Source organism: Dermacentor albipictus, chromosome 1 (assembly GCF_038994185.2).
Source record: "Dermacentor albipictus isolate Rhodes 1998 colony chromosome 1, USDA_Dalb.pri_finalv2, whole genome shotgun sequence".
Lineage (NCBI taxonomy): Eukaryota > Metazoa > Arthropoda > Arachnida > Ixodida > Ixodidae > Dermacentor > Dermacentor albipictus.
The window spans coordinates 216897574-216924064 of record NC_091821.1 but is presented as its reverse complement, the minus strand read 5'-3'; the positions used below and the strand labels follow the sequence as shown (position 1 = coordinate 216924064).

The window sequence follows — 26491 nt, the reverse complement described above, 5'->3', positions numbered from 1 at the left end:
AGTTAAGGAGAAACTAAAATAGGGGGAAACAGCTTGCTGCCGCTGAAAGCCGAACCTACAATCACAGAGTGCTCTATCGGTGAGTTATGGTGACGGCTTGTTCTTCGTCCACTTTCTATGTATATTTGTTTAAAAGCTAGCCCTGGCAGTCTTAGTGAACGCGAATCACGGCCATAGCGATGGTTGTATAACTTCCATCAAACTGCAAGTATCACGTAGTACTTGATCATAAGAAGCCATCGTGTGCTATACAAAAGCACCATGATTGCCAGGGTCATCCCGAACTTTTGCCATTTGATTTGAAGTACGGTCCCAATGCAGTTTATTGCTTTGGGACCTCCCTCTGTAGTATTTTTTTTGTGTCCTTTATAAAAGTTTGCGCAATATCTGACGTCCAAGCAAGGTGTTCGACGTTTCAAATTTATTTTTAGTCTATACTCAAAATAAACTTTCAAATTCGGGCTATTTGTTTAAACAAGTGAAAATGTTTCCCTAGAAGCCGAAACAAAATTATCGAGAGGCCTCTAGTCTTGACTCATCGTTTAAGGCAACAAGGAGGTCTAAAAGCATACATATACGGTATGTGCCTATTCTTCTGCCGATACAAAGGTAGCTGCCTTTACACAAAGGAAGATATACAACCTCCAGAGTTCACTGATATGTTTGAAGGCTCCAGATTGTGTAGAAGGTACACCTGCCCATGAATGTTTTTCGAATGTGGAACCTGTAAAAGAAAGAAAAAAAAAAAGAGATAGAGAAGTTTGGAGGGCCTGTTGGCGGAATGCTACGACTCCATAAAGGAGAGGAAAAACCTACGTCAACTATGGCTACAAATTTCGAAATCTCTCCCGGCCTTCTCTATTCTTTATAAATCAAAACCCATTTAGAAGAGTAAGCCTTACTCATACAGAAAGCACAGACCGACACTTTGCTTGCTCGGCATTATACGCATTACATTTACAGTGGCCCAGCTGACCCCACCCGAACACGCCACGAAGCTTATACCGATACCAAATTCAAACCGCATGCAAGTGCCCTTTGAACTCTCTTTCAAGTTTAGATAGTATGTAAATAGCATTTAATGAAACTGCACTGCAATTAAAGACCTGCCGGGTGCCATTGACACAAAGTGAAATGCTGGCTGGGATCAATTCAGCGAAGTGATTATCAAAGCCTCGTGAAATGAAGCCGTGGTTGTCTTTAAATCAGGCGCTCGTGAGGCAGTCTGCACAATGACTGTTTTAGTTGAAGAAGAGCAGGTAGATCCACAGCCACTTTGGCGCAGAGAAAGACACTGCAGGGGAGTTACCTGACCAACGAACCCATATGGCGTATTAAGGCAGCCACCAAGCAGTAAATTACAGTTGACGTCCTGTATCATGTGAGATAAATTCTGTTATTCCTTATTGGACGATATAAAGCCAACAGGCAGTGAAGCCAAGGAAAGCATAGGGGCAATTAGCAGTGGTTGAAATTGAAATGTACAAAATAAAGAAGGGGGGAGAAGTGGACGAAAAGATAACTTGTCACCGGCGGGTTCGGTTCCCACCGGCGACAAGTTGTCTTTCGTCCATTTTATTTCTCCCCCCTTCTTTATTTTCTACATTTCAATTTCAACCACAGCTAATTGCCCCTATGCCTTCCTTGGCTTCACTGACTGTTGGCGTTATACGGTCGTGACTATTAAAAAAAGAAAAAGAAAAAGGATCGAACACCTATGTTTCCGCTATTCTCGTAAATTTCTTAGGGTTACTGTTGCATGTGCTTCGGTAGAAAAAAGCCAACGTGCGTAACAATCTTAACGTCCTGATATGCCTACCTTAAGCGCTTGTACCTGTTAACGGATAAGAACGCTTCGTTGAATTTCTGTTCTGATGGGCGCGAGGACCACCAATAAATGCTGTACGTCCCACCCATCTGAAAGTAACAGCTGGGGGGGCGAAGTGCATCCAAGAAACGTTATTTTATACAGATTTTAATCGACTGGGAATTACTTTCTGTTTCACCGGCGCCGCATGCATGGCAGTTATATATTGGAAGTCGGAAAACGACCTCTGAACTGAGCCCGCTGCTACCTTGAGCAGGACTGAAGGGGGAAATCGCGCCGGAGAAAAACAGCGAGTGTAGTCGTCCTTCGGAGGAAAGGTAGGCAGAGGAGGAGTAGGAGCTTCGGCGTGGAAGTTGCGCACCGGCGGTCAGCGCTATTTCTTGGCACGTGCGCGAGGACTTGCTTCTCGTGTGTCGGGCGTGAGCGTCGCAGAGGAAAGAGGGGAGCGGGGCGTGCAATCGGAGAACGGCACTTGCAAAGAATGGCTCGAGGTCCACCTTGACAGAACGCTGGCCAAGGAAAAAAAGAAAGTAAAGGAGGAGAGAAGGAGTTCGGCGCTCTTTTTTCTGTCTATCGCACGTATCGCCTCGATAACGCACGACGCGTCAAGTCGCACATAGCTCCGTTATTCTTTTTTTTTTCGTTCTTCCCCTGTTTCCTGCGGCGCGCGAACACGCTGTTGGACGCGTCGCCACCCACTGTGCCAACCGCCATGCGAAACGTCCGACGCAGCCGCAGGTACTGTTCCCAATGTTCTCGCCCATCACTGCTCGCGCTTTCGTGGCAGCGTCCGCGTGTCGCAACCTGGCGCGCTACACCCGGACGTTGCATCGTAATTATTGTGCTTCGGAAATTTGTTCGCTTTGACACGCTGTGCGTCGGACCTGTTCAACACGGCGTTTTCACCGTTAGTGCCGGCGGCGCTCGCCTGATTTTACGAGGAAAATGAATGGCTCGAAAATGTTATTGCAGAATTAGGGACACAAATAGAATGAAGTCATTTCTCTCCCTCTCTTTTTTTTTTCGTGCGGATAAATTTAGCACTACCGTTAAAACACATTTCTGTACTTGGATTTAGTCACGAAAAAGAACGTCTGTGTTCATTGCCCCGGAAGTGTTGTAACGAGTTTAGTGCAGTTGCAGAAAGTGTTGTAGTTATGGGCTTTTGTCAAGAAGGGGCCGCTAACAAGGCTGTCCCCTTCTTTGGTTCTTCAACACAGATTACATATAGTGTGTCTAAGCTGGCACAGCCACTTTGTTTTAACACTCTGATATGTAAGTAAGGATACGTTCGAAACGTGGAGTGATTTGCATGGCTTGGAGCCAAAGTATGAATATGTTTGCATGTTACGTACATTAACCATAATATAAGACATTCATGCACAGAAATATTGGTACCACGACTGGCACTGCAAGACTGATAGATATAATCCTGAAACTGTTTCTGGGGCAACATAGGTGTCACAGGTCATGGTCTTACTTTACGAATTTATTACAAATATAGTAGAAATAAGTAAGCCAAATAGTATCACGCGAAGGGTATCGGAAGACGTGAAATATTCTGTGCTTTTTTTTTTCATTTGAGCACTTTCGTTCTACGTTAAAACATCTGTAAATGGTTGCAAACCTTAAAAAGGCATTGGGACAATTACGTATGCAGTGGTCACAAGATCCCATATGTGGTAACCTCTGGTTCGGTGACCGATAAACCTCACGCGGTGTGCTAAGGTTACTGTTCGCAGATAAAGGATACGTTTTTCTTGTTGCAGGCATAACAGCAGCGCCAAAAACGCTCACAAAAGAAAATAAGTGCAACAAGTGACCAACTTGCCAAAGAACTCGTTTTACTGACGTTTTCCTTGCTTTTGGACTACTGCGGCTCTTGGCAAGCTAACGTTGACCCGAAAAACGTGACAAGCAAATATGTTGTACAAGAAGTTAAAGAAAAAAACATACAGTGGAAGCCTTTCTATCGTGTTTTGATATTGATTTTTTTCTGTACTTATGATGGAAAACGAAACATGCGCATAGATGTACGCGTAATTGTGCGGATTCATAACCGACTATTTTATAAGGTAATCCGAGTGACAATATTTACAAAAGTGTCGAGCTTGCTAACCGACGCGGTACTTCAGTGGCTATGGCGTTGCGCTGCTGAGCACGAGGTCGAGGGTGCGATTCTCGTCCGCAGCGGTCGCATTTCGATGGGGAGCCGGAATGCAAAAAAAAAGAAAAAAAAATGCTCTTGTACTTTATGTAGGTGCACGTTGAAAAACCCCAGATGGTAGAAATTAATCCCAGCTACACAGCATGCCTTATAATCAAATCCTGGTTTTGGCACGTAAGAGCCCAGAATTTAATTAATATAGTTAATTACCAGAGAAACCAAACTAGTTGTAGAAATTTCTAAAGCGTCATTACGGATTACAGTTCGCGCAACAGCAATCTCTATGCTGAGTGAAAAAAATATATATATATAATAGATCAATAGGAAGCAAAGGATGTTCGAAAATGTTTTCTAGTATACAAATAAGAATATCGCAAGAAAACTGGGAGCCCTTCAATGAAAAACCCTACATGAATGTAAGGCGCATACAACTTGACATTCAAAACTCCAGAATGATTAAATTGCATATTTACCAGAGGCGCGCGAAACAGGAGCACATATAAAATTAAATTATGGGGTTTTACGCGCCAAAACCACTTTCTGATTATGAGGCACGCCGTAGTGGAGGACTACTCAGTATTGCTCGCTGTACTCTAGTACAACTGAAAGTAATTTTTAATGCGTTAGCATTCTTAGGGTCAACACTTTAGCGAGCTGCTTCATGAATGCACTGGGTGTGCGCCAAGCAAGGAAGGAATTCCCAGCGTTCGCAGTTACCGCCGCGTCTCGCTTCTTGTCTCGGAGGCCACGCGCGGACTTTTCGGCCGTGCCTCTAGATGGCGCAGCGTTCTCAGAAAGAATAAAGCCCCTCAATCTCCCAAAGTAGCGCCATTCACTTCTCTCCTCCTCCGCTCGGCGCGGCCTCGACGGTGGCGCCGCCGGCAGTGGGCCTGCCGTAGCAGACGACGGCTAACACGCTACGGGAGGAAATCCGCGGAAAAGTTCGTTCGAGTCCTGCGGAGCAGATTTTCAATCTAGATCTTGCTTTGTCAGTCGGTAACTGGCCTTAAGAATGTCGTGTCGGATTTGCGGAAGAAATAGAGAAAAGCACCATTATTCAAGGCGTATTTAAGGCGTAAAGCGCGCGCACGTTGAAAGTTCGTGTTGCTGAAACACGACACAAGCACGCGGTGTGCTCAGACACGCGAGTAATTACCAGAGTTTCAGGTTTTGACAGCGCGAAAGTATGTGCACGTGGTTTCGTAGGTTAATTTACGTACCTGCAGGATGCTTTTGTTCGGCCGGCGCGTGAGAGATTCCGACTGTCTGCGGTCAGCAATGCCTGGCAGCAGGGCCGTTTCTCTTCCGCGCCTTTTACAGATGTACGTAGCTCATGCACAGGTTGTGGTGGCCATGAGCAACATTTTCACACATAGGCGGTATAGATAATTTTAACAACTTACCAGCATATGAAATCGTTATTTATTTATTACAGTGCAAATGGTTAGAATTTGATAGAAAAGAAAGAAGGAACTTGATGGGACAACTGGAAAGAGGTTCAGAAAATAATTATCCCCCTCCCTCATTGGCACCAGCAACACTTTTGTTGAAGTGCTAGTTTTATCTCTGTATACTACGTGCGTCTGTATTCTTTTGCGTTGTAAGTTTTCACAAGGAAGCAGTGTTGCGTTAACTGGAACAGTCAAGGCACACAAGACAGAAGAAAAGTTGATTCTTGGGTTTTACATCCCAACACCACGATCTCATAAGGCACGCCATAATGGGGGCTCTGGATTAATTTTTTTTGCAGCTGGGGTTCTTTAACGCACCCCCAATGCACTGGACACGGGCCCGTTTTGACACGGGCGTCAAAAGAAGAGGTTGGAGGAGCCGTGTCACTTCACAAAGCCGCGCGTTCTTTGCCACTTGCTCGAAGTCAGCCCGCCCGATCTTGTGAATCCACACTTTTCTTCGTTTTGCGTTGCGCCCGGCAGATGGTAAAACAAAAAAGCTTTTTGCCGTCACTGGGTCTGTTGTGGCAACCGTAGGCGCAGCAGCACGGCATCGCAATTAAGCACTCGGCCCTAACACATTGTATAAAACTACCGCGCTCCTTCAAACCGCCTGCCGTACTTCGTCGCGGAGGCCCAAGAATGGGGGTCGCAGGCCCAAGATTGGGGGTCGCAGCGCGCTGGAAAGAAAAGATATACAAAAGCGCGGCGCCTGCTCTGCGCCGGAAAGAAAAAAATATACAAAAGCGCGGGGCCCGCTTTCACGTGACACAGATTGGCCAATGGGGGAGCGGAGGAGGCTGGGGCGACAGGAGGAGTGGAGGAGGAAGCGCCTGGGTGAGCGGGGTGGCGGAAAGATCTAAGAATGGCGCTACTTTTGGAAAATTGAGGGGCTTTAAGAAAGAAGCGCGAGAGAGAAGCCCGCTTGTCGCGCGATGCGTTGCTCAGCGTTCCCACGCACCGGTGCGCCACGCATTTCGGAGGCCACGCGCACGTCTCACGGCGACGGCGCTAGATGTTCTTAGAGAAGCGCGAAGGAGAAGTCCCGCTGCAGTACACGCCTCATACATAACTCGTTTCGACGGGGTCAATACGTTGTGTCGCTATATTGATCCAATAATAAATTATGGGGTTTTACGCGCCAAAACCACTTTCTGATTACGAGGCACGCCGTAGTGGAGGACTCCGGAAATTTGGACCACCTGAGGTTCTTTAACGTGCACCTAAATCTAAGCACACGGGTGTTTTCGCATTTCGCCCCCCATAGAAATGCGGCCGCCGTGGTCGGGATTCGATCCCGCGACCTAGTGCTCAGCAGCCCAACACCATAGCCACTGAGCAACCACGGCGGGTAGGCGCACATATACGCGGGGCGTTTTGTTTTATCGGTAACAGAATTTGCATAAGAATTAGTATTACTTGCATACGAAATATAAGCGAATATGTGACTAATTAACACTTTTTGCTAATTAACTTTGGGACTAATTATTTTATGTCACATATTACAATGTGCAATTTGCAGCCGGAAACTTTTAAAGTCATATCCAATTGGAAAAAAAATTCTAAGGATGACACCAGTTTCGAGATATGCATTTCCAAAGTTTGCGACGAAATGCATCGGCGTTCCAATAACTTTTGAGCAACAGTGTATAAAAAAGTAACTTGGTAATAAAGTAAGTGGAACAACAGAGCATCTTTACGGCAAGTTTGACTGCGTTTATTTCACAACTGGTGCTAGTTTCAAAATTCGTACCGAGTGGACATGCCTTGTGAAATCACTGGCTTCAATTCGTGTATTGCAATATGTGCTACACTTTGATCTTAGCCAAAAGGCCGAATGTGCGCTAAAGTAATTAGTTAAAACGTCTATTACGATATTTTTAATTAGTCAAATATGCCTACTGATTGCCAAAGTAAGTATAGCATACCTTTTCATGTATTATATCTCAATAAATAGATGTGTGCTAATATCACAGGCGATTTTTAAAAATTGCGTTAACGTTAACGTAAAAAATTACGTTAACACCAGGTATTTGCTAAATCTAAGTAACAAAATAGCTTTTTTTCTCTCGTTTTTATGTTATTATAACCGATATCAGTTTGAATTATAAATAAATTTATATGTAATTACTTTTGTAATACTTGAATAATTGAAGATCGCGATAGCGTCAGCTTAATTCTCGAGAACAGAAGAAGAACACTAATTCCACTTAATATTATGGTCTTAAACTATGCCTTAGAGCAATGCGTCCCCAACATAATTAAAAGCGAATCTACAGTTCTGAGAACTACAAAAAAAAAGTGCTCGTCGAAAGCGATGAAAATATCGTGCAGTTTCGTGCACACCGTAGCAACATGAAAAGCTGAGTTAGTGGTGGACGTTCGGTTTAGTTGTAAAAGAATGCAAAACGAGATACCCAAGAGAAGTAAAGGAGCCATAGGACTTGCGAGCTGAAGGCTCATTGGCAAACGGGTAAAATACAAACCAGGAAAGACAAAGGAAGAACCGGAACAGATTCAAATGATTGAGCGATACTTTATGCGCTGACAAATAAAGCGACACTTGATCAGCTGACTCTCCGAGACGTTACGATGGCTTTGATCACAGTCAGGCTCCATTATCTCAAGCGTGTCTTCGTGTTTGATCATTAACATCGTTCAGTGAACAAGGGCATGCATCCGCATTCGTGGCAGTAAGAGGACAGGTGCGGCGACACTGTTACGTTTATTACGTGATGATTACACTGTCTTGTTTTAAGATTAAATAACTACGTACCATAGCGTTTCCTAGGAAAATTAGGAGAGCTGGAACTCTGACGCCAGTAGTGTCTGCGATATCTGCAAGCATGGTGGTTCAGCCATCATAAGAATCATTGCCAGTGTATGAATTTGCTTAAACTTCGTCCTTCTGACTTCGGATGACCTTTCGACATTGCAGATGTGTTATTTTCAGCAATGTGTTGCATTATACATGCAACAATCTGCCATGGTTACCACCGTACGCAGAGACTAATTGTCCTGCTGTGTTTAGAAAACTGTGAGTGCTTGAAAATTTAGGAAGATACGGGCTAACAAATACTGTCACAAGAACGACTGAAGCCACAAGCACGAAGATGAGACAGATACATGTACTGCCAATCATTCACATGCTATCCCAACGATCGCTGCGCCAGCGTTCCCTGTAGTAATTTTTGTAGGAGACTCCGGGGCTGTGGACACTGAATTTGCGTGCAGTTTTTTTTTTTTCTGGCGGTGGGTTTGCAGCAAAAAAAGTTTCTTCAAGGCCGCAGCGTTGAGGCTTCGTGGGCTGGCTGCTGCGGCATCATGCATGCTACGTCCATCAAGTCTATTCGAGTAGTCTCAAAATCTATGGAAAATGCACTTTCTTAGGCCTTGCCAGGCTGAGCGCATTCCGTAGAATCGCCACTGTCCGACGTTCTTCTTGATGCTTGACATGTTTGTGAAAGGGCGCGCAGTGTCCGACTTGAGGAGTCCTCTTCTGTGTACGGCCGAAAGATTGATGTTGCCGCGTGCCGCGGAAAACCATTGGAAAGCAGTCCTGCGTTGATTGATGTTGTTCGCAGGGAAATGAAAAATGGAAGACATGAAAGTACGCCCTCGGGTCCGTTACGAATGCGCCACGAATGTATCGGTGGCAGCCTTCGATTGTTGCGTTCCCACCATCACTGTAAAGTGGAATAAGAAATGATGCAAAATGTCTTTTTCATGGCCATGCACTTAAAACTTTCGAGTGGCCTGCAGCAACTATTTTTTCTGTATAGGCGCGCATGTATGACTGTATATATGGCCACAGTATGAAATAAGGTATACCTATTAATTAGAATAAAGCAACTGAAATATAATGAACATTCCGCACTGCGCTCATTATGGCAGGCTATGGCAACAAGGCAAGCTCGTTTACCTTCGGTTAAACACGTTAGTAAAGCGCATCTATGAAGTCGTGAAAGATTCCCTGTTTTAGTGCAACATAGAAATTGTTTGGATTGAGACTCATCCTTCGAAAATTTTGCACGAAAATTCCATGCTTATAAGCGAATTACATTGCAGAAATTGACTTTGTAACGTGCAGTGGCGAGAGATTGATACAAAATATCACGCCCGGTGTGCACTTTATTTGGGAGCGTCTCCCATTTCTTTGTTTTTTTTAATGTCCAGCTTCTCACTTCAAGTGAAATTCGCATTATATTTCAGAATTTCGACACGTGCGTCAGTTCCATCTTGTCCCTTCAGTAGTGACATCAGCTAAATGCTTGCACCGTATTAGTATAGACTAAAAAAGTTGTTCTAAAAGAGCCCTTGTCATTAAAAGAAATTCGGCAGAAGCCATCTCACGATGATTGTCGACGGTAATGCGCTTAGCATTGAATCAATAGAGCGACACAACGCGTTGCCACCATCGACACGAGTTGCGTATGAGACGTTTACTGCATCGGGCCTCCGAGACGGGAAGCGTGGCGCGTCCGTACCTGCGAATGCCGAGTATTGTTCCCTCGCTTGCAGAGTGCCACATACGCAGTGACCCAAGTTGGCGAGATGTTTGTTCATTGAAGAGCTGCTCATACACAACGCATTCATGGCGCAGCTCGCTAAAGCATTGGCGTGGAAAGCATTAAGCGGCACGCACATACCCAGCGTATTTCTGGCATAACCTGATAAAGCACAGGACTGCTGTCCTTGAGGAACCCGCGTGACGTAGGCACGTAGGTTTGATTCCGCCTAGCATCGGAGAAATATGAAGGATCTTTTCTTTGTGGGTGTAATTGTAGAGCGGCACACCCCTACTGGCACGCACCCAGTGACAAAAATTGATATTAAAGGTGTTCATTGAAGAACAGTGCAGATCGTTTGACACATACCCAGTGCTACAAGTCAAGGAGTTTCATTGAAGAGCGGCATATATCCAGTCCCGCATATGCAATGACGCATGTCGGCGAGAGAGAGATTCGTTGAAGAGCAGTGTATTTATAAACGCTGCCACATACTCAGTGATTCAAGGTGAACCTGGGGTTGGTTTCGAACCCTGTTCTCTCATCATAGCCAGCCCGATGCTCCAGCCATTCGACCATGGAGTACAGTATGACCCAGGTTGGCGGCAAAACGGTTAGATACAAGCACACATAGATATATAGATATAAAGCTAGCCTCTGGAAATTCTGTGTAGTAACCTAACGCATTAAAAATGAGCAACGACAGTGATATGGAGGCGAGAGTACATGATGACTTGGGTGAACATTGCGCAGTGGCGTACGAGCATACCAGAAAAAAATAATAGGCGACGCTCAGGGTTGGTGGTGGTATATAGTGGCACTACACAAACGGAGGTAGAAGGCGTGGAAAGCAGGGCATCACTGGCTGCCAGCTAATCCTTGTATTGAAAAGAAGCGGAAATATCTGCAAAAAGAAGCCAGAAAAGTAAGAAATTACCAGGCACGCGATTTACATCACAACAGTTGGAATCATGGTACTCTACGTCAAAGCGGGAGCCAACGCTCCGACAAGTGGACTTGTCTTTTTCAAGGCATTTTTCCGAGGCCTTGAAAAAGACAAGTCCACTTGTCGAAACCTTGGGTGCCACTTTTACCTTGTTCTCGTTTTGCTCATTTCACACACTAGTATCAGTGATATTTGTGTAGCGCGGTCGACAACTGCGATGCGCTGTGTTGAAAGGCCGTGAGCGTGCGCTGCGGCAGCTATGCGTATGCACCTGGCACCTCGAGCCAGACTCACGAACGCCACTGAGCACATTTAGATCATAGATCTCTGCATATATATTACCATGCGTATGTTAGGAGGCGTGCACACCTCTCAATAACGAAATTATTTCTCGGAAGTGAGTACATATATGCGCTTCTATATGACTGATTTCGTTGAAAAGGGCAGTTAACGGGGTTATGGAACAGTTCGAGAGAACTTCAAGACACATGCAGTGATCTTGATTTGCGCAAGTACTGAGGATTTAAAGAATAACCTGGCAAGTGCCTGTGACAAAGCGGCTATGAAGGCGGCGAATTGGTTCGTGAAAGTGAGACACTCATTGTGTATACTGCGGAAAACGGAGCGCGAGCCTTCCTAAAGGAGTCCGACCTCAAGGGAGTTGCGGTCGCGTCACACGGTCAGTGACGAATTAAGCAGAAGTCGCCACTGGCGCATTGGGCGCTCTTCGATTTATGTACGCGCACACAAAATTCGCCTCTATAGTTACGCCTTAAAGCTATTTTACTTAATGTTCTTTACCACAAAGAATTGTTATACACAATTCCACGAACACACTCGCTACTTCGCTTAAGAGTGGCTATGCGGTCAGCGACGCTGGCAACTATCTCCCCATCCTTGTTTGTTACGAAGTTGCGCGGCGGCGCGGTTACTAGCCGCTTTGGAGCCCTAAGTGCTTTGCACACAGCTGTTCAGCGGCAGCATTAGTGCGCAAGCGCACAACGCCCATGCCGGCAGCGGAAGAGAACGCTGCCCCCGCGCTGCTGCCGAGCAGACTCAGCGGAATGGGACGATGGCTTTGCCGTTTTGCAGCCAAGCTGACTGCGCGTCCCTCGCGAAGACGCGCTTATGAAAGAAATGCGACGTCCACGCAGTTCTCCGCACTGCCTGAGCGCGTGAAAAGGGAGAGGAGTGGACCGCTGAGCGACACTCAGCAAGGATTGTGCACTAAAAATTCTGGCGTTCTTGCTGTGCCCGTGGCGTGGCCGCAACTGCGGCAGATTGGTGTGCTGATCATTATAGCCGCCAGTTTGCCCAGATGCCAGGCATGACAGAGCCCAACCACGACAGGACACGCGCGCGCACCTAAGCCGATCAGCAAGGGAGAGAAAAAAAGCACTGGCGTGTGCAATCAAGGGGCGTTTTGACTCGAAAGTATGGGGCAGCAGTAAGAATAAATGTGGTTAACGAGTGCTTGAACTGTTATATTGTGCAACAAAAACTGTTGCAGTCACGAGCAATGGCGTTCAGCATAAGCAATAAATGTCGCAGTTTCAGCCGAAAAGCGAAGCGCCGATTGCGATAGCAATTACGCAGCTATACGAAGTAAGGATAGTAATTTTATGGACCGTTAGATAACTTGGAAACACTCGCTTACTAACTAAATTAACAAGTATGGTGTCATGCGCGCACAGGCAAACATGAACAAATCACGCTCGAAGACCGCGGGCACTCGCTATCAAAACGCTGGCTTGAGGAAGAGCGGCAGCACCAGCTAACGAATTGCCCCTCGTGCGTCCTCTGGCTTCAACGCGAACTAAGCGGTGAGAACCCAGCGCACACGAAACGATCTGCCCTCGGCGTGCCTATACTATATGCACCCACAGCAGATCTCTTTCAAGACAGGGCCCGTGCGACCGCAGTAGAAATGCGCCTGGAGGGTTCATATAATTGCTATCGCAATAAAATTGATTTTCATGTTATATGACATGCATTGTGGGAATAAGCGTACCTCCTTCAGGCGTAAGGAAGATAGCCGAATCCCCTTCAGCAGACTGGTGACATGCACTGAACGCGTTACGATCAGTGATAAATGTGAAGTTAAAAGAAGTTAACGGGTGTCCATGTGCCAGGGTCCGTGATTATCAAACTTACCGCGCATATACATGCGTTGCATCTGCATTACTCACTCTCGCGAGCTTTGGAGTGCCCCGGCTCCGATTTCTGCACTTTCCGTGGAAGACTTTCTTACTCTGCCCTTAATATGTGGGGTCTTTTGGCGTCGCTAAATGCCGTCGATGTCACACGAGCGAACGCTGAGCAAGCAAGAGCGAAATGCACACAAAGTCAATGCTATCGAAGTTCTTTGCAAAAGCCGACAGGTTCTCTGAGGAGCTTCAACGTATTCATATGGAACGGCTTGCTCTTGAGCGTGCGGAACAATCTCCTGATCGAAGGTGAAGCGTTATCAGTCTCGACACTTGGGGTTCCGCTTGAGATACGGTGGCATCTTGGGCGTTGGGCCCAAGGTCTTTTTGGAAAGGTTCTGAGAAACTGTCGGAAAGAGCTCTGCATTTTCCTGTCCATTTTGAGGCTGAATCAGTGGTTGGAGCCTTTGACAGATTCCACTTAAAGCGAGCACAATCCCTTCCAATAAAGCCCCGCATAGCAAAAACGAAATAGAAAACTGGTACACATTGTGACAACACATACCAAACATTGTTTGCAACCGCGTTGTAGAGTCTAATGATTTGTTGAAATAGCCAGTGTATGTGCATAACGCATGTAAAATATTAGACATGTGAACCTAATTACTGAGATCGTTTAAACCGAATCTCAGTGCACCATACTCAGAACGTACTTGATTACTCGTTTTTTAAATTAAATGAAAATACAAGAAATTAAGATATCCTAGTCGTATAATGGTGACGGTTGCTCCTTTTCACATAATAGTAACAATAGTAAAAATATTCTAAGATAAGAAGGAACAACGTCATAGATTGGAAATATCTAGAGCAGAGTTCGCTAAAAAGAGCCAATGAAGTTCGCATGCAGTCCTGTATGCATGCACAAAAACGTAGAGATAAAAGGCGAGGACAAGTTGGCACTGCCCACTACACTCAGTCTCGGCATATACGTGTACACAGAGTTCCAAACACGGGGAGTCCACGATGCGACCTGAGATGAGCACGTGAACAGTTGAGGAGGTACACATCTGAAAAAGTTGACTCGCCATCCGGACCTTGCCAAAGTGGATGTCCAGTGAAGCTGTTGAAAACCACCACTACAACTGCTGAGGGGGGTATGCAATAATTTATTGCTTTAGAGTCACGGTAGTAATGGCAAGTTAGAGTAATCGTAGTAACTGGAGTTAACGGTAATTTTGGCAGCACTCCGCCGCTGGTCGTATTGCCGTTTATTTTCCCTTTGCAGTCCCTCGTATTCACGTTGCTCCTCGGGTGTCTTAACTATGCGTTGCCTACCCATAGTGGTGCTGCACCAAATATGAAATCAATTGCTAGGCGAGATCTTCTATATATATGAAAGGCTGGTGACGTCACTCCCCACGTCGCAAGTTGCCGTTGCCTCGGCAGCTTGCGCAACAGTAATCTTTACCGGGAAACGTTATGCGGGAAGCGCTGCGTGCATCGAATTGTTACCAGGAGCGCCTTATCAGTTATGTGATCCGGATATTGTTTTGTACTTGTTTTTTATTGAAACCAATGCTGTGCTGTATGTTGCATGTGAGATAGCAAAGAATATCTAAACTTCTCGCTTCAATCGCTGGAGATTTTTTTTTAAATCGCTGAAGGTGTACTTTTTTTCCGTGAGGACGCGCCGCGAAAACTTCCGACCAACTAGAGGCTACTAGCTTCGCTGTAATAATGTACGCACAGTGACAGGACGGTCAAAAGCGGACTTCATCACACGAGGCGCACAAAATTGAGTGTAGTACACATAATGTTTGAGCCTACATAAATACAAATAGATGTACGTTGTGGTTACATTACTCTATCCACTGCGGCACCCGCACTGGATAATACAAGTTAAAGGGAAGCTGAAGAGTCTGCCGAATTCAATAAGACGCTCATATACGGAGGCAGGAACCTTATAAACCACGCAGGTACAATTTGGGGGGAGGGGGGGATTTTTCACTTAGGAGCAACCAGTGGCGTAGCCAGAAATTTCTTTCGAGGGGGGGGGGGGGGGGCTCACTTTGCAGCTCGGCCTACTGCTTATAGAAATTGTCGAGCGATCAAATACATTAAACATTAATAATAAGTCCGTTGCCATTGCCAAAGCTGCTGCAAACGAATTCTTGAACGCTACACACTGTCAAGACAAGTTAAATATGTATTTGTTCATAAGAGAATACACATGTATGTCTAAAAAATTGTGCCCGAAATAACTGATATCAATTCTTCCATGTTTCTGTATATTTAATACGTAAAGCAAATATCACACGAACTTTAGAACTATATCAGTTTGAAACCAGCAAAGCAGCGCATGCCGCTGATATGAAAAATGTAAAGGCCATGAAATGAACAAGTTGAGGACAAATATTTTAATAAAATGTTGTTAGCCTCCTCGCCTTTCTCAAAATGTAAGCAAGGTTCTTGAATGACAGAGAGAGAGAGAGAGAGAGAGAGAGAGAGAGAGAGAACTCTCTGTCATTCAAGAACCTTGTTTACATTTTTGTACATATGCAACGACCAGGGAAAAATTTAAATGACGCTGTCGTTTGTAAGAATGTATTGCGCAGGAGCAGCTGTCACCGGTCGTGTATTGTAATTGCTCCGAAACTATTGTCGCAACGGAGAGCACTATAAAAAGCAGGATTTCTGCAAAATATACAGGGCGAGTCAAATGAAAGTGAGTCAATGTGAATATATGACAAACGGGGTACTTTTTTTTAAAATAAACTCCATGAGCATTTAGACACATGTCCCACTGACTAACGAGTCGCGTAATTCCTGTCTCATTAAGTCCCTTGGTTGCTGCTTCAAAAAGTCTTCGACTGACTCACGTCATTATCCGACACGAATCTGGTTCCCTTGAGCTGTTTTTTCGAATGCTCCAAAATGTCGAAGTCGCAAGGCGGCAGGTCTGGGCTGCATGGCAGATGTTGTAGCGTTTCCCACTTCAACTTTGCCAGTTTTGTATTCACTGCTACAGCGACGTGGGAACGGGCATTGTCGTGGAGCAAAATGACCCCATTCCTCAATTTTCCATGTTGGTTGTTCTTGATTGCGACACGCAGCCGATCCGACGTTTCACCATATCGGAAACGATTGATAGTTACTTCAGGTAAGCAAATTCGATCAATAATGGCCCCTGACGATCGAAAAAAAAGTCAACAACACCTTTTCGGCAGCAATGACGGCTTTTGCTTTCCTTGGGGTTGCTGAATTCAAATGGTTGCACTGTAAGCTTTGCCGTTGTGTTTCCGGCTCTTAGTAGTGGCACCATGACTCATATTCACACGCCCTGCCAATTCATCGATGCTTATCCTCCGTTCTTGTCTAATTTAGCCTTTGCAACTGTGTTGGGGGTGATTGAACGGTGGCTTTATCTCGGTATTGGATCATCTTTGCAACTTTGATGTCCTTTTTTGATCCGTATGCTCTAACGTTTCACAGTGGCCAATCAAATGCAATGTTCAACGTACACGGCAGCCATACGACGACGAATTTCTTTTTGGGAAGCATCTTCATCTGTCAGAAACCTCACGACACCCCGCTGCTCAACTTCTGGAGTGTCCATTATGTCACACAACCATGTTCAACTCAGTGTATGAGAGCATTAAAGAACCTTTATCCTCACACCTGCGTGTCACTTTTGTAAATCGGAGATGCCTCTGTGCCACCGCACGCCTCGCAGATAATGAACCGAGCCATTATTCCGCAGGGGGGGGGGGGGGAGGTTGGTTCACCTTTATTTACTCGCCTGCGTACATTAGAAATGCGAAGATACAATGCAATACAAAAATGCGAAGATACAGCTAGGACAAAATAGTGTCACTGGAAACAAAGTTCACTGCACATATACACAAAACCTCGAAACAAGATATTTAAATATACGTATAAGTCTCCAATAAATATCCGTATGTAAGAAACATTCACTATATATGATGCGTCAAACAAGGCCAATAAACATGTTGCGCAACCACAGATTCACAGATCACAGCCCCCTACCACTCCACTCCCCCTGATGTAGCTTGCGCGACGGAAGGCGGCGCGCTTCATCCCCGATTTTCTCCCTTGCGCACACAAGACTGAGCCACCATCGTCGGCTCATCCATGCCGCCTTTGTGCCCCTTTATGCTTTCATTCGCACATACAGCATGCGGAGCGCGGTCGCGATGTTATCGCCCTTGGACTTCATACGGAACATGAAGGCGACGGCGACGGCAGGAATGCGCCTTGAGTGTTTATATAACTGCTATCACACTAATATAATAAGAGCACCCGGCTACTGAAGCGTCCCGTGGCCTTTTATCCGCCGGAAAAGAAGTAACGAAATCGAACTTTCACCATGCGGCAATTCACTGCGCCGCAACAATGTTTTTTTTTTCTTTTGCGGGGTGGGGGCACCGAAATGAAAAAACGCAAAGGAAAGTATGTTGGCTACAATCAAATGTCTACTTTGTGCACCCCATGTGGCTACCGAAGAAATATCGAAGAAAGCATGGGACGCTTGTCCCACAGAGAATTACCATATGCATACTTCTCGGCATCCTACAATGGCGAGACAAGACTTTCCGGACAGTTTGCGCTCAAGCGAACGCGTTGCAATCCGTCGAGTCCCCACAGTGATGGCAGCGAGTGACCAGTAATTGTTTCTTTCACTCGTCTGCTAGCCAGAAAGCGTCCAAAACTCTGCCAGGCAAAAATCAACCGGGTGAGACAAACGAATGCGCCCCAAAGTGCGCCACGTGGTGGTCGGAGCAACACGAGAAAAACGCATGCGCTCTGGCGGGCTCTGGAAGCCCATGGCTAGAGAGAACAAGAATATTGAAGAGGCTCAATGTGTACTCGCGAATAAAAGTCAAAGTCGAAAACTGAATATAAACGTAGTTACCTTTGCTGGCTTTAGTGTCTTGACATGGATGCTTTGGCGCAGCTGAAAAAAATGTTGATATTCTTTTCTTTGGCATAGCGGCACAGATGAACCACCACAACGCTTCGACTCATAGGACCTCGCTGCGTACTTTGCAAACTTTTGTGACAGTGTGTTGACTTGGTTTGTCTCATTGTATGGTCCGACGTACGACTTTTTAAAAAACTCAATGCACATTTGGCGTGAAATGTTTATAACAACATTAAATCCGCAAAGTTCCGGAATTTAAAACCAAAAGCATGACTTTGGAAATGCCAATGCACCTTTCGCATCAAACGTTTACGAGAACTTTATACCCATAAAGTTTCAGAATTGAAATCCAAGCGCTCCCTAGATTGCGCGGCCTGCGCGAGATGCCGCGACAAGCCCGCTCGCCATTAAAACGCCTTTGAAACTTTGTGCTCGATGGAGCTCCTTTGGCGTTACGATATGTGACTCCTGGTGCATTGGCGTTGCCGTGAAATCCAGCCCAATTGCGCAATGTTCGCGCTAAAATCTCTTTTCGAGCGTGAAAAGGACATTCTAGGCGAAATCGAGCATGATTTCCGGCGCCGGGGGTTCTTTTCGTCGGCGGCGCATGACAGCACGAAAAAAATTCGGGGGGGGGGGGGGAGGGGCTGAAGCCCCATAAGCCCCCCTGGCTACGCCCCTGGGAGCAACGTAATCGTCGGTTAAAATTGCGCTGTCGCTCCGCCTCCCCGTCGAACGCCGCGCGCTGTTGCTGACGCTGACGATGTGAGCGGAGACCGGAAACCGCGGCGTAGTGACGTCAGCACTGGTGTTTCGTTCCTTCGCAGTTTCCGCGTCCGTGCCTGACCTTGCTTGTTTCTGCGTGCGTGCTGTCACAACCTGCTTCGCTTGACCCTGCATTCCTTTGTTTGTGTGTATGTAGAGTGGCAGTTGACGTGCACATCATCAATTGAAGTGGTGGGCCGATCATGCCGGCGTTCTGGGCAGCCTATGGTTGCACGAACACCAGCGGCCGCGATGATTTTCCGATGTTCCATTACTACTCACAATACAAGAAGCTTTCAGCTAACCACTTCCGTGATGACGATTACTACCAGAGTTTATCAATAATGCACGAATGAGTGAGAGTACGACTTGCTGCTAGCAGGATTTCTAAACGCAGCGCGAAAAGGTCGGGGCAACGAACACACAAGGACGGGACGGGTGTGGGCGGACGGATGGTGACTGGTCTTGGAAGACCTTATGAATACACGAACTCGTCCAAACCTGGATTTTGATTTACTACTATTTCCTTCGTGTTGGCACGCTGAACGGAAGGTGCATGTTTATGTCCCTCCCTTGACGCAGGTTTCCTCGCAAACCGCCGTTAATTTTCTATTCGCACGTTTGTTGTGAAATATCTTGAAGGGGCAGCGCAATAAGACGATGACAGAAGGCAGGAAACACACAGGACAGCGCTGTCCTGTGTGTTTCCTGCCTTCTGTCATCGTCTTATTGCGCTGCCCCTTCAAGATGTTCAACCAGTACCAACTCGCCCAAATGTCGATCCTTCTCTGTTGTGAAATAGCCCACATGCAGCTACCATAACGCAGGGAAAGTGTAAAGTTCGCATGTGCTTGAAAGCCGGCGCACGCCAGGACGCTGCGCTCCCCCTACTCTCGCACACAGGGAGAAACCGGCCGTCGCACGTAGCCGACGGAATTCGCGGCGTTTACGGCTCCGGTTTTGAGTAGCGTGCGGATGACGCGCCGATGAAGGTCACTACACGTGGTACAAGAGCCGGGAAACTTTTCCCGCATGTAAACCATCTGTGTATATTGCCGACAGCTTTGAGGCAGCGCATAAATGCCGACGATCGCATCCCCGCTTACGTTCTACCAGGAGGCACGCAGGAACATAACAGTAGAGTTTTTTGCCCGGAAACAAACTCACTGGATCGCTGAATGCATCTTTGCAAAAAACATACTCATCAAAGAACATTTATAACCTGAGGAAATGCTAACACTTCGCTTTCGTTCCCGTCGAAAGCACTGCTTTCGACGGGAAAGCAATGCAAAGCATCTTTTGCTTCTTGGAGAGGCCGGCTCCGCGCAATCGGCTCGTACATATAGGGAACAACGCCGAACTCTCAGAAAAACGCAAGCTCTTGAAATTTAACGTTACCGACCCAGCAAAACGACAGCGCCAAACCACCTTGCACCGTGCTTCATGTGTAGCTGCAGCAGCCTTTACGGACGAACGCCATTGTTGACGTCACGAGGCGCGCGAGCTGCCTCGAGTCTGCTGCTGCACTTTTCATCGAAATAAAATCTCTTTGCGCTTTCTTTCGCTCAATTTCGATGCGATATTCGAATTCGGAGGGTTGAAAACCATTACGTACAGCTCCTCACTCATTTTTTCTGGATAACCCTTCAGCTTCCCTTTAAGTATGCCTATGTCTTCGAAGGTACCTTCAGTTTTCTTTTATCAGCCGTGGCCCGTTTCTCTGTATATAACGGGTGTTGTTACAAAGAGTGCCAAAAATTCCTAAAAGTAGGGCGCTGAAGAGAAAAATTAGATTATTTTGAAACCGGATTATCTGAAACAGTGGAGGTCAGGAAACAGATTATGTGTTCTAATTTTCTCGCTAGTTAGTTAAGTACACTAATAATATATTTAATTAGCGCAGTTACGTGGGCACTGACAATGTAAAGCTCTTAGCCGCTGGCAAGGTGAGCTCAAATCAGTTTTCAAACTGCGCGGGAAGTTCTTCTCCGAGGCCTTGCAGCACGGGAGATGCTCACATTTTCACTCAGAAACGGAACTTGGCTGCTTGAGTAGCGGAGGAAACCACGCACACCAGAAACGTCAGCTATTGACGTTTTCTGAAGTCTACCAGTCTTCGGCACGCAAGCCGAACCATCTTTTCCATTTCGACGTGGTGATTATGGCTCGTGGCGGACGCTTCAAGTCATCGATGCGCCAAAACGAAGCTTAACGCACTATCTGTTTAGTCACGCTTGTCTAGAGCTTGCTTGGCGGGTTTTCTCGTTGGGTAGACATAGATGCGCTTACGCATTTAAAATACTTCGTCCTATAACTGCGCTTGCTTGCTGACCATGTCAGCTAGCTGCGTCGCGATATTGTAGCGATGCCTTTTTCGATTATATTAACAGCGGAGCTGTTCTAAGTCGAGCCTTCGCCGTCCGGTGTCCGGTGTCACTCAGGGGGGCAGAGCACGCGCCTTTTCGCGCCATGGATTCCGCTCGGCGCGGGCGGCCGCCGGAGCTTGCACGAGAGCGGCAGCGCCGACGTCGTGCAAATCGTCGGCTTCGAGAGCGAGAAGCGCAAGCAAAGCGCCAGCGGAGGGAAGCCGCTACCGCCAAGGGTTGAGAACGGGAAGCGCAAGCCAAACGCCGGTGGAGGCAATCCAACCCCCACTTTCAAGAGAAGGCAACCCAAGCCAAGCGCCAGCAGAGGCAAGGTAACCCCAAACTTCGAGAGCAGGAGGCCGAGCAGAGACGTGAACGCTGAGAGATTCCTCCCACGGACGGTACCGATAGACGGTTCAAGAGAGAATTCGTCGACCGTGAGTGTGGCCCCAGCTGCAAGGTGTGTGACTGGTTTGATCCCAACCTCACGCAACTGAAGAGTGTGCGCAATCCGGAACCGAAGATCGAATCTAGCAAAACGACAACAAGCCAAAAGACGTTTATGAAAATTGCGCTAAACACGAGTTCAAACTTGAGAAAACGACTACCAGCTTTCACTGCATGTGGCTTTACTTTTTCCTTTTTGTACTTTTCGCACTTCGTCATTGGTCAGAGCGACGCTCGGCCTGCGTTATGAATGGTATCAGTCGGCCGTGAAAGAAGATATATAACCAACTATCCCAGATTATTAACATTATTACAGTATACTGAGGTTCTTCCCTAGTGCTTGTTTTGCTGTCGAGATGCTTGCGAGTCGATTTGCAAAGAGATGATAACATGACAGAATTCCGAAACTATTTGCTTCACACGCCTGTGACGAGTTGCAACGAGGAAAAAGAGTGATAAAAGGAGCACGCCCCTGCCTCTGATCGGGATGCCTTCTACTGCTGCGCCTTCAAGAGATAATTACGCAACTAAGCCAACTTAGCTCAGCCAGCGCCCGCGGCTCCGTCCCACGGAAAAACAGGATGTGCCACCGTCCAGTACCATTCACCCCATTTCTGAAGGTAACATCGACAAAATTTCGGTATTCTACCGGAACATGGCGCATGTCTCGTAGAAGACAATCTACGGGTGACGCGCACATGCAGGGGAAATCATGCAACCTTATTGTCGTTCGTGAAAAGAGCCGTGGCCATGACAGAATAACCGACGATTCTCTTGTTCTTGTCTTCTTTTTTGTTACAGCGGAAAAGGCGGTTCGTCCTAGTTGTCTCTCCCACGGCAAGGCTGCACGCATCCCACAACACGGACGTCATGGCGAAGGTCCAAGGGAAAGGCGTGGTTTCGGCGCCCGAGCTTGTGTGCTGCGAGGAAGCCACCGCGAGGACTCCGAGGAACATAATAAAAAACGTGGTTACCGTGAGCTTCGGCTTCTTGTTGCTCTTCACAGCCTTCCAGTCGGTGTCCAACCTGCAGAGCAGCATAAACTCGGTTCAGGGCCTGGGCACATACACGATGGCAACCATCTACATCGCGCTCGTGATTTCATGCATGTTTGTGCCGACGCTCATGATCCGCAAGCTGAGCCTTAAGACCACGCTGGTCGTTTCCATGTCCATGTACGTATTCTACTTCGTTGCCAACTTCTACCCGACCTGGGCGACCCTCATCCCGGCCTCCATCGTGATGGGTCTGGGAGGCGCACCCCTTTGGACCGCCAAGTGCGCGTATCTGACTACCATGGCCCACGACTATGCAGCCCAGACTCGCCAGAAACCGGTCGACGTGGTGACCCGCTTCTTCGGGCTCTTCTTCATGATCTTCCAGACGGCCCAAATTTGGGGGAACCTCATCTCGTACTATGTGCTCAGGCCGGCCGGCAGACCGGCCAACGTGAGCGTGAACATCGATAGCTGCGGCATTCGTTTCGTGACGGCCGAGGACGACGCAGACAATGAGAACCTGCAACCGCCGGACAGCGCCAAAATTTACACGCTCATGGGCATCTACACGGCGTGCTCGCTGCTCTCGGGGCTCAGCGTTCTGATTCTGTTGGACCCGCTTGCGCCACCGCCCAGGCTTGCCTCAAGGAAGCCGGCATCGCTGCTCGTGGAGACGCTGAGGCACCTGCGCAAGCCATACCAGTGGGCCATCCTGCCGCTCACTGTCTACAGCGGCATCCAGCAGGCTTTTCTCATCGCTGACTTCACGCAGGTGACGTTCCGTCGAAACATACTCGGAATAGGTGGAGTGCGTGCTTGTGTATTTAGCATCTCAATGTATACAGGTCGCGTGACATTTTCCGGTTTTCGTGAAATTGATCCAAGAAAGCCATGTAAACATTCGTTGTTCGACGTTCCAGAGTAATAAAAGAACTGAATGCTTTGAATTATCCAGAATGAATCACCGGAGTAAATTACATCTCACTTGAGCTTTATATGTAAGACAAGTATCTAATTAATGGACCCCAGACAAGCTTTTATATTTTGGTGGTCGTAAATTAACCCACCAACTTTTCAATTACTACAAATACCGTTGCTGACAGGATAATATTGCGGTCTTTGCGTGCTCCACGTCCTAGAGCACGGATATGCCTACTAATTTGTGCTTTTCTCTCATTTCAGGCTTACGTGAGCTGTGCTCTTGGTATTCATTACGTGGGCTTCATCATGATCACTTTTGGTCTGGCTGATGCTGTTTTTTCGATGGCGTTTGGCACCATCATAAATTTCGTCGGCAGGATACCCATATTTATTCTCGGTGCTGCTGTTAACGGCGCTGTAATAGTTGTTCTTTGTCTGTGGAAGCCCACGCCGAATGAGTTCTACGTTTTCTTCCTCATTGCCGGCTGTTGGGGCCTAGGTGACGCTGTCTGGCAAACGCAAGTCAATGGTGAGCTGAACTGCATGTCAATACGAAAAAAAAATGGCCAGGCTTTGCTTGGTTAAGCCAAGAATGCGTTGCATATTGCGCGAGTTGGGGCCCAGCTTTTCCTCCGGCTGTCGTGACGTCACGTCACGTGGTTGCGCTAAAGGTGGCTGCCCGGCCGCGCCCAAGGGCTGAACTGAGTGATTGCAATATGCAATGCATAAAAATAGAAGCAACTTAATAACAAACATTGCAAACTTAATAGAGAATAGACCCACATATGAGACGCGCAGCAATGAACAATGGCTCATACCCTCAATGGTGGCTGCCCGGCCGCGCCCAAGGGCTGAACTGAGTGATTGCCATATGCAACGCATAAAAAAAAGGAGCTGTTCGTTTACAAGGCAAAGATATTGTGTTACTCCTAGCACTTGATGACGTGGCTACTTTCTTGCTCTCTATTTGCTGTCTAAACACCCCAACGGATAATAGATGCCAGATTTGTGGAATAATATTAGCCAATTGCGGCTGATAAGATATACGTGCATTGTAATTATTGATCCCGGAGATAAGAACGGAGGTACCGTCCATCCTAAGTAGTTTCTGCTTAGCCGTTCTATTCTTAAGTGAAAGTCTCAATGACCGTTATATTAATCGGGATGACAGGTGGCAAAAAATTTTAGATTAGGTCTCTGTTCTAGAACAGTCGAATCGTAACGTTTAGCGTGATGCCTTAATGCAGCGAAGGACATTCTCTGAGGGCGCAGTCGTTTTATGTTGATCATCCTGACGTTGCAATTAACAACTACAAGACCTTCGAACAACCCCTAATCACAGTGTGCTTATGCACAAATTTACTTCATTACGCTTCGGCTAGCTTGGACATGCCATTCGACCTAACAGGCTCTGTTTTAACGTGTCTGTTATTTAGAGTCAGAAGTAAAGATAGCGCAGAGCAATACTGTATTTTGATGTGGGTTCTTACCCATTGTTGGTCACAGTAAAAGTAAATAATGCGCATGACGCACACAAGACGGGAAGCTAGCAAATAACGTCAAGCTTCGCAAGCGTGGAATCGCATCGCTATTCACACTTGGAAAGCGTGATGAAACTGGTCGATGAAAAAGCATGCATGAAGTAAGCGTGCAAAAAGTGTCTCCATGTCACGCTTTCCGAGCTCTAGGCGAGGCAAAATTAACGCAAGGAATCCTGTTTGCTGTGTGTGACGAAAACTAAGCGTGTAAAAGATGCGTGCAAAAAGTGCCCCTAATTCACGCTTGCTCAGCGTTACGACATTAAGAGTTTTTTTTTTATTCGTCGTTTGGAATATGCTGCGGTTATACCTTCATTTTGTTCGTCTCAATTGTATACTGTTTTGCTCAACGAGTGGCGTATTATCTAAAGCAGCAGTTTGTGTTTTCAGTGCCTAAAACATGTGATTTTTCCTTTCTTAATTCCAGCCTTCTATGGCACGGTGTTCATGGAGGACGAGGAAGCTGCCTTCGCCAATTACCGGCTGTGGGAGTCTTTTGGGTTCATCATTGCGTTCGTCATTCAGAAGTTGCTTCCAATTCCCCACAAGATTATCGTCCTAGGGACATTCTTGGTCAGCGGCATGTTGGGCTACCTGGCCATCGAGATACATCTGGCGATCAAGAAGCGGAAGGTGGTGGTTGTCACGAGACCTAGCTGATGATCGCCTCGTGCCGCGATAGGTTCTGCGCGCAAATTGGATTTTAGCCTGTAAAAAGTAAAGCTGATGATTTTGAAATGTACGTCTTCTGTTTGCAAATTAGCCTAGACGAAACTAGTTCCGCAGTATCGTATGAAAATTCGGGGCACGTTGCCATGACTTGCAACTCCGAAGTGTTAAATGCGCTATAGCTCGGTGGGTTTTCTGGTGTGCTCTTTCACTGCATCGTGCGCGCAGTTTTCCGCACTACTGTCCCAGTTTATGGGCGCTGATGTCACCATTAGCGTGTGGCGTGCGTAGTTTAGACAGATGTGACTAAAATGCATGCTAGTAACTGATATTCGGATAGCGCTATCAGGAATCGAGAAGGCCCAGTTTCCTTATCGGGTACTTATAGAGGTCGCGCTATGTTAGCTGTTATATAAGCGCTGCGCTGCGCGTCCTTGTGTAGCATGCTAAGCTCGTCAAGCGCGATATACATGTATAGAGATTTATATGGAATTTATAACCTTTAAACCTAAAGAAACGACATTAAATTGCGGGATTGAATCTCGCGAAACTGCATAGTGGGTTATGAGGGACGCCGCTGTGAAGGGCTTCGGATTAGTTTTGATCACCTGGGGTCCTTTAACGAGCATCTGAACCTGAACGGCGGCAGCTAGGCATCTAAAGGTACCTCGATGCCAGCGCCGTCGTTCAGGGTGGAGACACCATTTCACCCGCCCCGCGCCACCGACTCCATCTGGGGCCAAAACGGCTGTGCGCTTCGCATTTTTCGGCGATGGCGTGTCGTTTAAAAAACCTTTT

At 46.8% G+C, this 26491-nt stretch overlaps 1 protein-coding gene across 1 annotated transcript in view; it reads left to right on the top strand.

The window, feature by feature from the left end:
- LOC139061379 (uncharacterized) overlaps positions 1 to 25766 on the top strand; it is a 63665-nt gene extending 37899 nt beyond the window's left edge. The window contains exons 7-10 of the mRNA XM_070541381.1: positions 2423 to 2566; positions 22369 to 23337; positions 23748 to 24015; positions 25452 to 25766. Of these exons, the coding sequence (XP_070397482.1) occupies positions 2423 to 2566; positions 22369 to 23337; positions 23748 to 24015; positions 25452 to 25684 (1614 nt within the window). The 3' untranslated portion in view covers positions 25685 to 25766. The remainder of the gene's footprint in view (positions 1 to 2422; positions 2567 to 22368; positions 23338 to 23747; positions 24016 to 25451) is intronic.
- The last annotated feature ends 725 nt before the right edge of the window (positions 25767 to 26491 follow it).